Consider the following 17,948-nt stretch of genomic DNA (forward strand, 5'->3'; position numbering starts at 1 on the left):
ATATATATATATATATATATATATATATATATATATATATATATATATATATAATACAAAAATAATGCTGATTTTTTTTTAGGTAAAATAAATTATGTATTGTAGGGTTAAAATAGTTTTAGATGAAGGACAAAACATGTTTATTGTAATGATTGAGCATTATGGAACCCATGGAAATGTGTCTAATTTCTAATTTTCTTTGTCTGGCACATCTATGACGTGATGACACAGTGATGGTCATGACAGGATATGACATGTGAACTGCCTGTGACTTCACACTCAGTGCACATTCTGTCAGCAGCATTTACCATATTCGATGATTCCTATTTTTCTTTTCCATGTTAAGACTACACAGCGTTTCAAACTTTTGCGTGTATGTTGATGGAGCATGACTTCAGAGTAAATTCCTCCACTGCTTTGGAGTGCAATCAGTCTTTTACACATAAAAATTCATGCACATCTTTATTGTAGTGCATGTTTTAAACCATTCTCTGCTGCCTTAGGTATGGAACGTTCACCAGGTTTTTTTTAGACCGTGCCAAGAATCTGTCTGATGCCCTGCAAAGTCTTGTATCCATAAAAAGCATCATGTTCCTGATGGCCTTTATTGTTTCGCTTCTTACCTTTCTCTCCGTCTGTCTTCAGCCTTTTGAGACTGCTTCATTGAGCATCATGCTGGGCAAACACGGTTCAAACCCTCTGGCAAAATGTTGTCATTAATCACTCACCCCCATGTCGTTTCAAACCCATAAAAGCTTTGTTCGTGCTAGGAACACAATTTAAGATATTTTGGATACAAACTGGGAGGTTTATGACTGTCCCATAGATGCCAAGTAAGTTAAACTGTCAAGGTCCAGAAAAGTATGTTCTTGCCCAGTCTTCCGGATGCGGTGACTTGTGTCCTTTCTGTGGTTGTTCCTGCTAAATAATTCACACAAACCTATTTGGATTACTCAGGAAGGGTCTCTGGGCATCATTTCTCTCTTTTGAACTGCTCAGGTTATATTATATTGAGTTTCAAAGGGCACCTGTTCTTTTATGTGTGATATGAAATCTCAGCTCAAAGTTTATCATCACTGAGAAATGAAAGATGAAGTCAGAGTTATGGATTAGGAATTAATTTGTTCTTGTGTTTTTCATTTAAGATTGGTCATTTAAATGCTGATCCTGTGAAGTTAATATTACATCGCGCTTGTTGCCAGATTAATTATTTTGATTAAACAGCTCCAAAATTTTGGTGGATGGTTGATTTCACATAGGAGATCATAACATAGACAACAACAGATAAATTATTATTATTAAACAAGATTCTTTTCGGCATATACTTCACGAGCTCTGAGAGCAGATTAGAGATTTTACTATTTCATTACACTGAGCATATATTACAGTCATTAATTAATTTATTTTTATTCATTTCTAGTGGTCAAAGACATAAAAAGCCATTGGGTTGAATGAACTTGAAGACCTGCCGTATTCCTTAGCCCATGTTCTACTCTTCCACCCACACTGTCCTCTATCATATAAATATTCCAAGCACTACTCAAATATATTATAAAGTATACTTCATGAGGAAGATGATTACTCACTGATTGTTGAAGATTCACAGTATATGACTGACAGTTTTTCCCTTCTAAGCTCTAGGGGCATCTCTCCCATTTCTAGCCCAATTGCATCTGCAGGGGATGTTTTAATTGATTAACGTATCGTATTTTATGATCATATTACACTTTGATTAAATTTTACCTATATGCAGTTTCCATGATAATTTTCCATCAAACACTGTTTCCAATGTTTGAATATTCAAATTCAAATCTAAATGTTCAGTCTTCTTGTTCTTTTGTGAATGACATAACTCCTTTATGCCTTTAATAGCATTTTTAATATTGCTGCCTCTCTTCCATAATGATCCATCATCTGTTTAAAGAGCTAATCATATTCCTGTTTTTTTTTTTTCTGTATCAAAAACATAATTAATCATTAAATTAAACAAAATTGGGCTAATTGCACTCCCCCGCAGAGTTCAATTTATAATGTAATAAGGAGCTGATATTTATTCTCCAAATTTAACCTGAAAAGTGTTTTTAAATAAAAAGTCTAAAATTTGCCACCTATTCTAATTTTGGTCAGTTTAATTAGCAAACCTTCCCTCCACAAAGTGTCATAAAAAAGACTCCCGATATGTATTATTTTATTACAAAAGCTTTTTTAACTTCAATTTCAAACAATACCATAGCATCTACTGTACCTTTCCTTAAAGATTAAATTTGAAACTTTGATAACCCTTCTCTTTTCTCCATAATGTAATTCAGTCACCTTACAATCATTCTGTCTCTTACTTTACATAGCGTAGAGGTAAGAATGATATGTCTATAACTATTTTCCAAGGCTTAGCTATAGCGAACACAATTGCAGTGTTCCATTGATTAGGAAGGTCACACTCATTCCATAAATAATTATATAAGTCCTATAATGTTTCTTTTTGTGTGCTCCGTTGCAGAACTTTATCTCAGTTCCTTCCTTCCCGTAATTTTGCTGTCCTCCACATTATGGACATTGCATTTTCCCTTTGCAAACAGCAGCAGTAGGCTATGCCTTATGTTCTGACATTTATTACAACTTAAAGAAGGGGGAACATACTCTCAAACCACATACAGTTACTGATAAATCCTAGCTTCACCTTCACCCACTGGTAAATTAATGTCTTCAAAGTGTATCAACACAGAGAGACTATCAGACTTTTTATTATCTGGCATTCCTGAAATCACCCCACATGTTGCCCCCATCACTGATCCGTGTGATTCTTTTCAGAATCTGTTGATTTGTCTTGATGTTTTCTCAAAACGAGTCTCCTGTTGTTCCCACTGCAGACTCACTCTTTCATCCGACGTCCAGTCCCTAGCAGCAGTCCGACATGCACTTTGCTTGCAGGAGATCTAAACATACATCACATCCACCTTAGTCTCATGTAGCCAGACCTTCAGACTGATGGCTGAGTGTCTGGAATCCATGACAGCTTTATTGGCCAAGGCCCTCCCACGAGGTTGTTTGACTGACATGTCAAACAACCAATCACAGTTTGTTTCATTCAGCGTCAAGGTTCAGGGCGTGGAAATGTCGCCACAATAACAGACCGGTGTGTAAAAATCTCGGACGTATTTTAAAGATTCTATGCCACCAACTTTAAATATCTCACATACTTTTGAATATCCAGCATTTAGTTGATCCTGATAAGTGCTCATCGTCACAGTTGTTAACACAACAGTTTTCTTCTTTTGTGAGGGAGTTTGGCAGCACGGAATCTTTGTTTCCGGGTGGAACGTTAAAGAACGTGACACACACGTCTCTCAGAAATCCTGTATAACTCAACCAATGCGTTGACGACTTCGAAACTCCTGAAGTGTGTGTGCTAAATGTATCACCGGTCCGTGGGCATGATGTCTGAGGCTGAGACTACATCCACCTCTACTAAAGAATGAATTGTCCTCTCAGCTCCGGTTACGCCTCTGGAGGCCGCTCTCGTTCTGTATGACAGAAGAGCCTTCTCACTCAGACACTCCAGCAAAAGCTGCAACCCGGAAAAACTATCGGCATGGATTTTTGCCCATTGCTCCAGCAATCAATTATCGGTGCCGATTTATCTGCAAAACTGTTAGATCGGTCGACCACTTTATGTAAGACCTTACATAACCTTTAAAAGCAGAGTAAGTAAGATCTGCAGAAAAGCACAGTTTGCCACTGAATATGAATGTGTGGGCTATTCCTGCTAATTACTTACTGTAACTTAAAAAAAATATGTATGGGTATATGCTCAGAAGATATTTTGAATAATGTGTGTCCAATTATATACAAGTGAAATTATAGCTATATGTTTAGATGATTTGATATTGTGATAAGCATACTAGTTAATGAATACAATATCTCTCAATGTTATCTACACGTGGGTCATAAAGAGCTATTATATTACAGTTTGGCGTTTAATTTACACTCTGAAAACCAGAAATGTTCATTTTTATTCTCATAAGACATGATGTGAATACAGATGGTCAAAGGTGTTAATTACAAACGCTCTTATATGGCGTGACTTATTGACAGGTGTTGTCAGTCCGCTTGACTGGTTGATCATTCATCAGTGACATTTAATGGCACAACGATCTCATTCAGAATCAAAAAGAAGGCCAGTTGGCACATACACTCCAGTGTAGTGAATGAATACATCAGGGACATTATGGTGCGGTGAGGGAACTGTCACACGCAGAACAGACCGAAGTAGTCATCTGCCAAATAAATCCAGCATCCTGTGGCTTAATGTTCCTGAGCCAGTTAAAGAGACTCCCCAAATATCAATCTGTGAAGCACAAAACTAAGAATTTGTGCTAGAAAATATTGCCAATAGAGTAACTTTAATGAACTGTGCTTTAGTGTTAATTTGCATAAAAAGTAAATATGGCAAAAAAATTAAATAATGTTACTGCTTGAATGAGTATTAATGCAAAACAATTTTTGGATTAAAATAACAAGATGGACTACCCTTTAGTACTTCATGGTAGGTACTTTCTGTCACACAAGATTTGTAGTTTTTTTTTTTTTTTTTACCCCAGTTATGTTTTTGACGAGTATTTCCTACTGCTAAGATGTGAATATGATGTTTTCACCTCAGTTATAGGTGATTGTACATTTTGACATGTTTTTCCGGAAAATAATGTGTTTTTGATGGTTCTTTTTTTTTTTTAGTAACGTTACGTAGGCTTTTTTTACACTGTCTATGTGTAATATTATGATTTTATATCAGCAAGTTGAACATTCCCGTGTTTCCAGCTGACAAGAAATGAAGTTTTTAACGTTTAAAGTAATTCGCTTTGAGTGAGAATCTAGTTTCTCTAGACAAGCACGGCAGTTTTAAATGATCGCATATTCTGCGTTAATGTGTTTTTGCTACAGCAATCTCTTTTAAACGTCAAGCCTGCACCGGTTGCTTTTATACTGAGAGATCCGGGGCGCCCCGATTTCAGAAAGAGGGGTGAAGCGCAACGCGAAATCTATGACATTTCCGATCTTTTTTTTTTTAACCACACACAGATATTTTAATGAGACGTATGTGTGCATTTCTTTCGCTTATAACAAACATAGTACACGCTTTTCTATAAAACAACATTTATTTTCTTTTCTGCTTTGCATCTCTCCCCATGAATTGTAGTGGATTCGTCCGGGGAAAAGGAAACGTGAAGATAACGGAACAGTATGGGAATAAACGCCGTAACAGTTCCTCATTCATTCCGGCTAATTAAAACTTAAAGACAACGAGTATATATTTAAAACGAAGGTTTTGGTTAGGTATCTTAAATGTAAAAGGTAAGTTTTTTTTATTTCTCTTTAGTGCATATTTTCAACTTTTTGTTTGTACCGTTAACGATGGTTAACCGATCAACAGCATTTTAAAGAGCATTTGAAACCGTATTTTCCGCTTAAAACGATGAAGTATAGCATATTTTACATGAAATATTGTTATGCGCTTTGGTGTTGCATAATTAGTCTACTTTTAAACTTTGCTTTCTGATATAGTCAGATGCGGTGCTTAAGATTTGGTTTCTTTCCTTGAAAGTATCAAATGCATTATTATGCCACATGGTAAGTTAATACAAAAAGTGCAGTGTCAGTATTATGGTAAAATGATTGTAATATATTGTAGTGCCATGGTACTTTCATAATACCATGGTAATCTGATAAATACTTTGGAACTTAAATTAATGTAGCCTACCACACTTTTCACATGTAATAGCCAAGAATATGCCCTGGTATTACTATGGTGCCAGGTCCAAAAACCCTTGGTAGTGCCATGGTACAGTTGGAGATACAGGTGTAAAATATAATACATTGCACACCAATGCACATGATTCATATGCATTTTTAATGCATTTTTGTGATTTCTTAAAAAAATAAAAATGGTTGATGGACTCATTTTAGCACCTAACTTTACAAAAAGTTACAGGTAAGATATGTGCAGTACAGTTTATGCATTGTGGTACAGTGTGCACATTTCCGGTGCACCACTTGTAGTGGACATGGTTGGATTTGTTTTTATAGAACATCTCAGTCTAAGAATGCAGAATTCATATATTTGGCATTTACCGCTAAAGACAAGACCACAGAGACTTATTTTTATAAAAAAAAAAAAAAAAAAAAAACCCTGGCCATCTCCAGTGGAGCAGGAGCAGGAGTGATCTAACCATGTGTGACAGGTTACTAACCCGCTGTAGGGGTCAGTCAGCAGATTGTGTGATTTGTTGAGCAGGCAGATGGGCAGCCCATGAGTGTGTGTCTGCTCTCAGTAGGATGCGGCTTACTGCACTTCCTCTTGTAACATGAACTCACTCGCATGTTTACGCCTGACTTCCTTACACACGCCTGAAGTGCAGCGCTATGTGACGCCTGGTATATTAACACTGGCATGCATGGCTGACTCTAAAATGTTTTATTAGGGACATTTCCTGAGGAATCAAGCTTCCTAGATTTTTTTTTTTTTTTTTTTTTTTTTAGATAAGAGTCGTTGTACTTTGAAAATGTATTGTAACTATCAAGGCAAAACTTCCCTCCTAGTGAAAAAAGTATCTACTGAAATTATTGAAGTGGACTTTAGGGGGAAAAATGAAATGTATAAATATACATTACCAGTCAAAACTTATATATACATATATATGTAATTATCAATGAAGATTCGGGAGGAGCGCGTCAGATACTTAGCCTAATCATCACAGGTGGACCACAATCAAGTAATCAATCCCACAGTATAAATATCGCTGACTTACCTCTATCCATTGACGGTTTATCAGCATGCTGGTTCGCTTCGTCAGTCACCTTATCACAGACCCAATTTTCGTACCAACGAAGAGCGCTAAACAGGGGATTTATAAGACCTGCTGCTTTTGCAGGACCCGAGATCATTTCTACCCAGCCAAACACAGCCGTCGAGCAGCATTAAGCGTCATCGCGACAGCTGCTATCCTCGCCAAGCCACACATCGTGGCCAATAGACCGTGCAACTCCGAGCTCGTCTTGCTCGATACACGATCGTGCCGCCCGAGACCGAGCTCTCGTCGAGCGCTGGATTGCAGCAGAAAGAATCCAACCACGGCTCAGCCTTTCACCACGGCGTTCCGGCCGAGTGGCAGTTTGAGGCCGCTTCCTCTAGCGGCGCAGACTAATACATTTCCAGGCGAAGACGCTAAAAAACAGGTTCTTCTTTTTCTTCATTGGATCTTTACGGCAGTTTGCATTCAAAGTGTTGCATCTAAAAGCAGTTTTGCGGCTAAAGTTTTGTTAAACTACGTCTTGACGTAGTTCCGTCTTCTTCTAGTAGCGTTTTATGGCGGTTTTGGCAAACCAACGTAAAGGTGCATTACCGCCACCCGCTGATCCGGGGTGTTGATCCCGCATAGATTTGGACTACAGATACACCGTTCCGTCGGATGATGATGCCACTTTTTAAACGAAGCCAAAGGCATTAGGTTAGATTATTGTAATGCCTCGTTCTCAGGCCTTCCAGCTAAATCGTTGAGCAAGCTTCAGTATTCTGCCGCACGCTTGTACTTCTCCTCGCGAACACATTACACCGGTTCTTTCACAATTACACGGGCTTCCCGTAAACGTGAGAATTGATTTTAAAATTTCTATCTTAACATACTAGGCACTTCATGGGACTGCACCTGAGTATCTTTGTGAACTCATCAGTCCTTATATTCCATCACGCTCTCTTCGCTCTACTAACTCTCTTTCACTTCACCAGCCATAATGTGAGCTAAAGACCATGGGGGAAAGAGCCTTTTCATATAAAGCCCCTAAGCTATGGAATGTACTTCTTCTACACGTCAGATATGCACCTATGTTGGGCGATTTTAAAAAGTTGATTAAGTCACATTTATCCAAGACTGTCTGTCTTTAATGAATTGTTGTATTGCTTTTGGCGTTTGTTTCTACAAATAAAATGCATTGTTATTATTATTATTATTATTATTATTATTGTTACATTCGCCTTACCGCGCACGTTTAAACCTCGCCGAAATGATACAGACATAAGTTCTAAAAAAAAAAAAAAAAAAAAAAAAGTGCCTGCTAAATGCTTAATTTAATTTAAAATTTTAATTTCCAATAATTAATTTGACCAATATTTCGCTATTACATAATTCCAGTGATTAATTTTCCATCATGTCAGGAAAACTATTCCTGAACGGTAAACGTCAAAGTGTTAGCTCGTGGACAAATGTTGATCATGGATCTAGTCAGAAAGAATCATGAACAGAAACATCTTTATTTTGGGTATATAATTTCTGCCTCCATGCCAAAAATGGGGGGTGTCTGGTAAGGGGTTAACGTTACTGCTATAATCATGTCTTTCGGTACAACGCCTTACAAGACTAAAAACATGCTCAATCGTTTCCAAAAGCCTCTGTTTCCACAGTCCATAATACAACGTGAAAACAGCGTTCCAAACGTATCCGCTCGGGAGTCCGTCTAAAGAGCCCGGAGGCCAAATGAGAGGAAAGATGCTTTTCCAACAGGAACATAATAAGGTGGACAAGGCCTGAGGAATTGTCAAATCAGGCAACAAATTGCTAAGCTGGTAACACAGTAGGCTACCCATCCATTTTTAGCTTGCCCCATCAAATATTACTAACACTTTTTACTCTTCCCACAGCCAACATCTACAGCAGCCGAAGCAAGTAGCCTTTTATGTACCACCTCACTGCCGCAGCGGCGTCTGCTCCCGCAGGAGCCTTTCCTGTACCTCCCCACCGCCACTGCAGTGTCTGCTCCCGCAGGAGCCTTTCCTTTATCTCCCCACTGCCGCTGCAGTGTCTGCTCCCGCAGGAGCCTTCCTGTATCTCCCCACTGCCGCTGCAGTGTCTGCTCCCGCAGGAGCCTTCCTGTATCTCCCCACTGCCGCAACAGTATCTGCTCCCGCAGGAGCCTTTCCCGTTCTCCCCACTGCCACAGCAGTGTCTGCTCCCGCAGGAGCCTTTCCTATACCTCCTCACTGCCGCGCAGTGTCTGCTCCCGCAGGAGCCTTCCTACACCTCCTCACTGCCGCGCAGTGTCTGCTCCCGCAGGAGCCTTTCCTATACCTCCTCACTGCCGCGCAGTGTCTGCTCCCGCAGGAGCCTTTCCTATACCTCCTCACTGCCGCGCAGTGTCTGCTCCCGCAGGAGCCTTCCTACACCTCCTCACTGCCGCGCAGTGTCTGCTCCCGCAGGAGCCTTTCCTATACCTCCACACTGCCGTAGCAGTGTCTGCTCCCGCAGGAGCCTTTCCCGTTCTCCCCACTGCCGTAGCAGCGTCTGCTCCCGCAGGAGCCTTTCCTACACCTAAATATATAAAAAAAAAAAAAAAAAAAAAAAAAAAAAAAATACCACACATCACCTCCGCCTAAAGGCATGCCATGCATCCGAGGTTGCGGTGATAGCATCATGTATCGACAATAGCCAAGACGATATTAGGCCCATTTTCCAACCAACGTTTTTTTATAATAATCATTAGGCGGCCTACCTTAAATCGGCTATCAACCGCTCCGTTATCCCATCTCAGCACTGCATTTCCCGCTCGCCCGTGCTCTCAAAGGATGATGTGAGCCCGTAGGTTTAAAAAAAAAAAAAAAAAAAATTCACTGGACAAGCGAGATGACCGTAGTGCCGACTACATGAACTAGCAGTATTTAAATATAGTATTTATACTTAATACCAGTGTATCAGTACGTCCGAAAGTATATTTTTTGATTATTGGTGATTCCATAGGCTCTTTTCGTGCACCTGCATGGTCAAAATGGTAAATAGTAAGCTCAGACAGTATAAAGAATCTTTCTCTTACTCCACCCATGCACGATTACATCGTCGATATGTACCATCGATCTCACGTGCTGACAATGACCACATCGCCGATACATGGCACCTATTTGGGGTACACTGGCACAGGAAATCCAATTTATTTTTGCACGCTTAATTTCGGATACTATGACTGCACCAAGATTTTTTCTGACTCATTATCGGAAGCAGCTCATTGGATTTGCTAAACAATTATTCAAGTAAGCCTCACAGCGTCTACCCTCGTAGACAAATAAATCATCTTTAGTATCGAACTCCCTGCCAGGCCCTGCAAGAGGGCTCCCGGTTGAACCAACCTTTGCCTTCTCCATTCAACTATCAGCAAAGCTTTCTCGTTTGACATATTAAAATCCTGCCAGATGCTTTCCCACTTAAGCAATCTTGGACTTTCCATCCGACCACCAGCGAAGCTTACCCGATTAAAATAGGCCGATTAACCAAAAAAAAAAAAAAAAAAAAACGACATTTACCTATCGAACACCAATGAGTACATTGCAGCCCAAACAAATTTTCCCTCCGATGGCAAGATGTACCCATCCAATACCGCAAGTTACGCTTTCGCCGAACACCAACGGGCTCTTCGCAGATAAAACAATCTAAATTTTCCCTCCGATGGCTGGAGAGACTACCCATCTGGTGTCGCAAATTTTAATAAATATAATAAATAAAAATAAAAATAAATATAGAAAATAAATAAATTAATAAATAAAAAGACACCGGATGCTGGCCATAGCCTCCCGACCAGATAACCTTACCTTTTTCAATCCTATGGCCGGCAAGGCTTCTCTCTTCGATGCCAAGAGCTTGCGCTCCCATCGGATGCTGACGAGAGCCTCCTGGCCAGACAACCTCACCTTTTCCATTCTGCGGCCAGCAAGGCTTACCCGTTCGTTGCCAGGAGCTCACACTCCCTTCGGACGTAGGTGAAAGCCCCCGGCTACCTGCTTTGCCATTCTGTCTTACGTACGGAGAGGTTTACCCATCCAATGCACGGAGTCAGGGCTCCCATTGAATGTAGGTGAGAGCTTCCCGGCTAGACAACCTTACCTTTTCCGTCCTTTGGCCAGCGAGGCTTAACCGTTCTATCCGGGAGCTAAGCTCCTGTCGGACGAAGGTAAGAGCCTCCCGGCCGGACAACCTTTTCCGTCTTTCAGCCAGAGAGGTTTACCCATTCGATTCCTGGAGCTAAGCTCCTATCGGACGTCGGTCCGAGCCTCCCGGCTAGACAACCTGACCTTTTCCACCCTCGGCCAGTGAGGCTTACCCGTCCGATGCGAGTGCTCCCATTGGACGCTGGCAACAGCCTCCTGGCCAGCCAACCACGACCTTACCGCGTGGTTTAGGTTACAAACCTACAAGCAAGCTGTTCAAATGCTGCAAGTACCAAACACACAATAAACTCTCCTTCCTTCCTATGGTCGCCAAGGCTAACCCGTCTCTTGCCGGGAGTAGCAAACTCCCTTAAAACGCCGACGACAGCCTAACGACCACACAAACTTACCTTTTCCATCCTACGGCCTGCGAGGCTCACCCAGTTTTGTCCCCGCTGGACGCTGGCAAGAGCCTCCTGGCCACCTATCGTTACCTTTTCTGTCCGCCATCCGGAGAGGCTTACCCGTTCGATGCGTGTGCTCCCTTCGGATGCCGGCAAGAGCCTCCCGGTTAGACAACCTTACCTTTTCCTTTTCTATGGTCAGCGAGGCTTACCCGTTCGATGTGTGTGCTCCCTTCGGACGCTGGCGAGAGCCTCCTGGACAGACTTGCTTTACGTTTCCACTCTACGGTCGGCGAGGCTTACCCGTTCGATGTGTGTGCTCCCTTCGGACGTCGGTAACAGTCTCTCGGCCACGCAACTTACCTTTCCATTTGACGGTAGGCGAGGCTTAACCGTCCGACGCTACGAGTCTCGTCCTCTCGCCAAATCCTGCAAAAAAAAAAAAAAAAAAAAAAAAAAGCTACCCTCAGCTACTCTCACATCTTTTAACCCCGTCTGGCGAGGCTTACCCGTTCGATGTTCTGAGTTAGAGGCCCCATCGGATGCTGCGAGAGTCCTCCCAGTCGGGTTTTCCTTTCCAACCCTCCCCGTCCGCCGAGGCTTACCCGTCTGTCGCGTGTGCTCCCTTCAGACGTCTGGCGAGAGTCTCCCGGACGGGCCTATGCTTGCCAGCCGCAAGCGAGTCTCATCCATCCGATGCCGTGAGTCGGGATCTCCCTTCGGATGTTGCCAGAGTCCTCCTTGTCGGCTAGCCCAAAAGCTTTTTATCTGCCAAACCGAGAGGACCCAGACGTCCGTCATCCTGAGTCTCAATCTCCTGTCGGAGGCTCCATGGGCCCTCTCGGTCAGCGTTAGGCCCTTCACCCACTGAATAGCAGGGGCTATCAGCCAGTAGGGCCCGTACGCCGACACCGTGACCTATTCCGGTCGAGGCAACTCGGGTCCTCCCGGTCGGGCACCACAACCACGCTGCTCCTCCTCATCGGCCGGTAGGGCTCACCGTTCCAACGCCAAAAAGCTCCAGTTGAGCATCGGCCCGAGCCCTACCGACCGGGCGCCAACAACCACGTAGTTCACTAGCTGCAGCCGGTAGGGCCTACTCTCCCAACTCCCATGTCGCTCCCTCCGGAGTACGTAGGCCCTTCCAGCCTGCCAACGAGATGACTTCTCAGAAACCAAATCAGCCCCCGCCAGTACTCTGCTTTTATGGGGGGGCATTCTTTAAACTGGCGGCTGTCCTCTTGTACATTTGCCTTTTTGGGGGGTACTCTAGGTTCGGGCAATTCCCGAGCTCGGAGCCCTTCCCCGGACAGCACGCCAAATACGCATACCATACCTCAGCTAATTATATGTAAGCGTGAACTAGTGAAATGTAATTATCAATGAAGATTCGGGAGGAGCGCGTCAGATACTTAGCCTAATCATCACAGGTGGACCACAATCAAGTAATCAATCCCACAGTATAAATATCGCTGACTTACCTCTATCCATTGACGGTTTATCAGCATCCCTCCTCCACCCCATCTCCTCACTTCAAGTTCACTTTACAATATACGGGGAAGGGGGGGTACTCTAGGTTCGGGCAATTCCCAAGCTCGGAGCCCTTCCCCGGACAGCACGCCAAATACGCATACCATACCTCAGCTAATTATATGTAAGCGTGAACTAGTGAAATATATGTATTGTGAATGTCCAGTGGGGTAATTTGAGGGGAAATCTTTAAATTAAGGTGTGATCATGAATGTTCATTTCACAGTGGTTTTACAGTAATACGCCAAAGCAGAGCAGGAAGAGCATGTGTGTGTGAGAGAGCAAATATGTCATTTTTGTTTCCTATTAGTATGTGTCTGACTTATTTGCATTTCTATGCTATCCTTTCTGTGAAATCTTTGCTATAAAGTCCTCATGTTTTCTTTCAACTCTTGTGTGCATGTTTATGTGCATGTATAGACTCTGTCCACCTAGCACAGTGGTTCTCAAACACTTCAGCTCAAGTAGCACCTCTGATCAACTCAGAACATTCAGGAACAAGCACATTTTCAAACAAATAAATAACCTACAGTATGTACTTCCAGCAATCCAAACTCAAACTTAAAAATTCAAATAAAAGATACATTTTTATCTCAGAGTTTGAGAACCGCTGACCTAGTAGACCCTATGACCTTCCTCTGACTTCTAGGGAGCTATCCTGGTTTTCTGGACAGAAGCTTTTTGAAGGAAATCTTCTATAAGTCCCAACATGTCAGCACTGAGCTGTCTAGCAGAAAGTGCTAAACTTAGCTCAGCCCAGGTGTGGACTCGCTGAGCTCTTTGATCTGCATCTGTACTTGGTTCTGGACTCATGTAAGACTGAGCAGAAGCAGAATCATGTCAGAAACCCTCCAGCTGCCCGCGCTGCAGATCCAGGGCCCGGTAGATGGGGAGTGCAACGGATGCGAGGTGGATTCGGCCCTATCCAGCTCTTCTAGCCCTTCTCTGCGGCGTAAGCGCTTTAAAATGCGCCGTATGAAGAACGTCATGAGCGAGAAAGAGCAACTGGAAAAGGAACAACTTCAGCGTTCCGGCTCCAAGGAGTACCTGCAGCTTCCGTCCATTGAGATCACGCCGTCCAGCGATGAGGATGCGGCATGGTCGAGCTGTTCGACGCCCAGCGCCTCGCCCCAACGGAGACGCTTCCTCCTGCGCAAGTGGCTGAGAGGAGGCGAGAAAAAAGAGCACGGCAGTGAGAGCAGGTCTGTATGAGCATGAGACCGACCCCTCTGCACTGCCTGATCTCAGCACACAAACCCATCCATGCTCCATTCTCGCTGTCCATCATGTTGAAAAAACAAACAAAAACAGTATATGCTGGTTAGGTATGTTTAGAAGCATGGCAGCTCATTTGAGCTGGCTTAGGCTGGTCCTGAGCTGGTTATAAACTGGTTATGCACCAGCATATAATGTTTTTTTTTTTCAACAGGGTCTGCATCACTTCATTAGAGTCTTCGTGTGAGCTTGCTCTACTACACAAGTCATAGCAGAAAACCTTTGTGTTTCTGTTTGAGTGTGATTTTTCCATCTTCTCTGGAGGGACTGAAGTCTCTGCTGTGACATTTATAGGCTGGAGGGAAGAACAAGCTGCCAGGAATGCTGACAGGAGTTTGTCGGGGGACGTCTTAAATATTCATGACTCTCACTGGCTTTTAATAGACAAAAATACGAAATATGTATCTGCTATGACCTGAACATTTACTTTAAGCCTCTTTAACAATAGCTGAAATTAGACTTCAAGTACACTACCAGTCAAAAGTATGGACACACTTGACTGAATTTCAGATTTATGATCTTGAATATTTATAAATAAATTACTACTTTATAAAATAGAAATAGCTGAAGTAAGATTTGAGATGCTGTACAAAAATTAAGTTGATTTTTTTATATTTATTTTTTCTGAGCAAACTATTCTGCTTACCAAAGCTGCATTTATTTTATCAAAAATACTGTAAAATGTATTATTATGAAATACTATTACAATTTAAAATAACCGATTTCTATTCTAGTATATTTTACATTTTGGCCAACTGAATTTCCAGCATCTTTACTCCAGTCCTTAGTCTCACATTATCCTTCATAAATCATTCTAATATACTGACATGTTGCTCAAAAATTATTATTATTTATGTTGAAAACAGTTGTGCTGCTTAATATTTTTGTGAAAACTGTAATGCAACTTTAAGTATCCTTTTATAAAGACATTAAAGCATTAATTTGAAATAGATTTGTAACAATGGAAAAGTCTTAACTTTCACTTTCAATCAATGTAATGTATCCTTGGAGTAGCAAAAAGTATTCATTTATTTTGAAAAAATTGCCTGTTATTTTTACATCTGCATAATTCTCATACTTTAAGTTTTTCATTTCAGAAATTTCATGACTTTACTATCATCCTAAAATGCTTCTAATAAAGAATGGGTAGGTGTGTGTAAACTTTAACTGGTAGTATACATTTATGATTTAGAATTTGTATTCCAACGTGGAGCCAGATGTTTGAAATGACTGACATGAATCCATTATTGGCTGTGTACTGTAAGCTGTCAGGTGTTTGCTGGTAGAAAACCCTTTTAAATACACCAGTTTTTACCAGTGTATGAGTCTGTTATGTTGATCTGTTAGGTTGTTTTCTTACCTGCTTCCTTTTTATGCAGCCAGGGAACCACTTTTGTGGTCAAATGCACAGGATGTTTTTCTGCCATTTCTTTTCTTAAGCATACTTTGCACACTGTACAATGCACTTGATAATCATGTCAAGGTTTACTGGTTAAATGTGTGTTTTGCTGTGTTGTTTGAGTTTATAGCACTTTTGTCAAATAGTACACTCTCTGCTGTCCTCTAGTGGAAAATACTAAAATTAAAATAAACAATAAACAATCAAACTATGTACACGTTGTGATTTGATCTTGTATGTCTTGTTTGAACATTTTTTGTTATAGCAATTAAAAGACATCACTGTGTGTCCAAACTCACCTTCTGTCAGGTCATTCTCAGTATAAGTGAACATCTGTTGTGTGTGTGTGTGTGTGTGTGTGTGTTTCTTATGTTGTGATTGTAATGTGATGCTCTGTGTTACAGCAGTCAGCAGAGCAGTCTGCAGAGCAGCCATGAGGAAGAGTCCACACGCTACCTGAGCCCCAACACACGCGACGACAGGTACACACTCCGGGCTGCTTTGCATGTCATTTTCATTGTCAGTAGATTTTACATGTTAAAGTATTTGGAAGTGTATTAGTTGAGATATTTATCTCACTCGTCTAATATTTATACATTATGCTGATCTTACAGTGGTTTCCTTATGTGTCCAACAAGGGTCAGTAGTTGGACCGCTCACAATCTGGCTGAACCCAATTCGTATGCTTATAACTATTAGCTTGTGAACATATGTACCGAATGTGATATATCTTATCACAAATTATTTGTGAGCCATATTAGCATAGATCTGAAATCTAAAAATATGAAATCTTTTGACTTCTTATATACTACCTTATTTCTCATTAGGCCATCCTTAAAAATATTTTGGTTTACAGTAACAGTACATTTATTTAAAAAAAAAAGGTCGGTAGGTAGGTTTATTATTATTATTATTTTTCAAGTTTCAATGAAAATTTTTGGTGATGGTGATTATGTAGGTATGAATTTAAACAAATTAGCATATCATGACGCCACTGACTGGGTCTTCAACCCGTGCCTTCGGGCGCATAATTGCAAACCTCATTTTGATGCAGGCTATATAAACCACAAACAAATTGAAATCTTTGTCAAAAACATGTTTATTGCATGAATTTCAGGTGAGAAGAAAAAAATGATGTACTGTTATACTGTTTTACTTCCACCGCTAAGTATCAATGCAACCTACAAATGAGAGACCGTTTACTTTGCTTTTTTGGGTTGTCACTTTTGTGAAAATAATCCTGTTTAATTTTAGAGACAAGTGTTCATTAAATCGATTGTAAAATCGATTTTGCATGTCTAAATACGTTTTATATGGCAAGTAACACCAAATATAGGTAAACCCATGGACAACAGGCAGGACGAATGTAAAGATTCAATATATTGGTAAAGACCAATATTTCTGATGATTTATTGGAGTAAAAAACAAGGAGTGCAACATTCTCGAAAAACAATAAGCAGAGTGGACTGCCATCATGCAAAACATTTACTGCAGGCTTCAACATGGCTGTGTTAGATTGTCTATGATTAGAAATGTCAACAACAACAAAAAATTGCATAAGCAATTCTAGCCCGAATCTGTATCTGGGTCAAAGACGTTAAGATGTCTGCATCAAAAGAAATGTACAAAAGTGATTTTGTGTCCATAGAAACCACATTAAAGGTAAATAAAATGTCTACTTTTATGTTTCAAATAAGTTTTTGTAGAATAAAATGTCAAAATTTGGTTGAAATAATGATACATGGTCATTCAGTGTAATACAATATTTATGCAAAAATTCAAACAACAAGCTTATTCTGACGTGTACATATTAAAATATCTAAAAGAATAATGGAGCATACTAAATTTTATTGGGTCTCATTCATGAAACACGAGCAGAACTAATTTGTGTGTAAATCGCGTGTAAAGGTGTTTTGGCGTAAATTTTCGAATTCATTAAAATGTTCGTATTTTCCAAATGTTAGTTGGTACGAAAGAAATCTACACCTGCTCCCAGCCACGCGTAAATAGTGCGTTTAACGTCTGAACATTTTGCTCATTAATAAGGCTGCATTTTAATTCACCTTAATCGGGTACATATTTATACAGCATTTTGAAAAAAAAAATTATATATAGTAATTACATACGGTTTTTCTTTTTTACTTTTACTATGAGAGCCAGTAATAGGATCTGTAATATGCTGCCAAGCTTCCTTTTTTAGGACCTGATACGCCACTATGTACGCTTGAAAATAAAATGTGGCATTTTGAATGAACTTCTGATAATAAAACTTCAATTTCTGCAGCTGAGAAATTTTTCTTTTTCAGTCGCTTTTGAGAAGACACGTTGAAATCCTTCATTTGGTGTCATAATATGATGCCCATATATAGTTGTCAGTCGG

General features: G+C 40.8%; 1 protein-coding gene across 3 annotated transcripts in view; it reads left to right on the forward strand.

Annotated features, from left to right (window-relative positions):
* The first annotated feature begins 5,103 nt into the window (after positions 1-5,103).
* Positions 5,104-17,948, forward strand: part of LOC113054529 (GRAM domain-containing protein 1B-like) — a 49,557-nt gene continuing 36,712 nt past the window's right edge. The window contains exons 1-3 of one of the 3 annotated variants that reach the window (XM_026220138.1): positions 5,104-5,349; positions 13,544-14,096; positions 15,973-16,050. In XM_026220138.1, coding sequence (XP_026075923.1) covers positions 13,732-14,096; positions 15,973-16,050 — 443 coding nt within the window. In that variant the 5' untranslated portion in view covers positions 5,104-5,349; positions 13,544-13,731. The remainder of the gene's footprint in view (positions 5,350-13,543; positions 14,097-15,972; positions 16,051-17,948) is intronic. The other 2 variants (XM_026220139.1, XM_026220143.1) reach the window with 2 other exon arrangements.

The sequence above is a fragment of the Carassius auratus genome, chromosome 35, assembly GCF_003368295.1.
Source record: "Carassius auratus strain Wakin chromosome 35, ASM336829v1, whole genome shotgun sequence".
Lineage (NCBI taxonomy): Eukaryota > Metazoa > Chordata > Actinopteri > Cypriniformes > Cyprinidae > Carassius > Carassius auratus.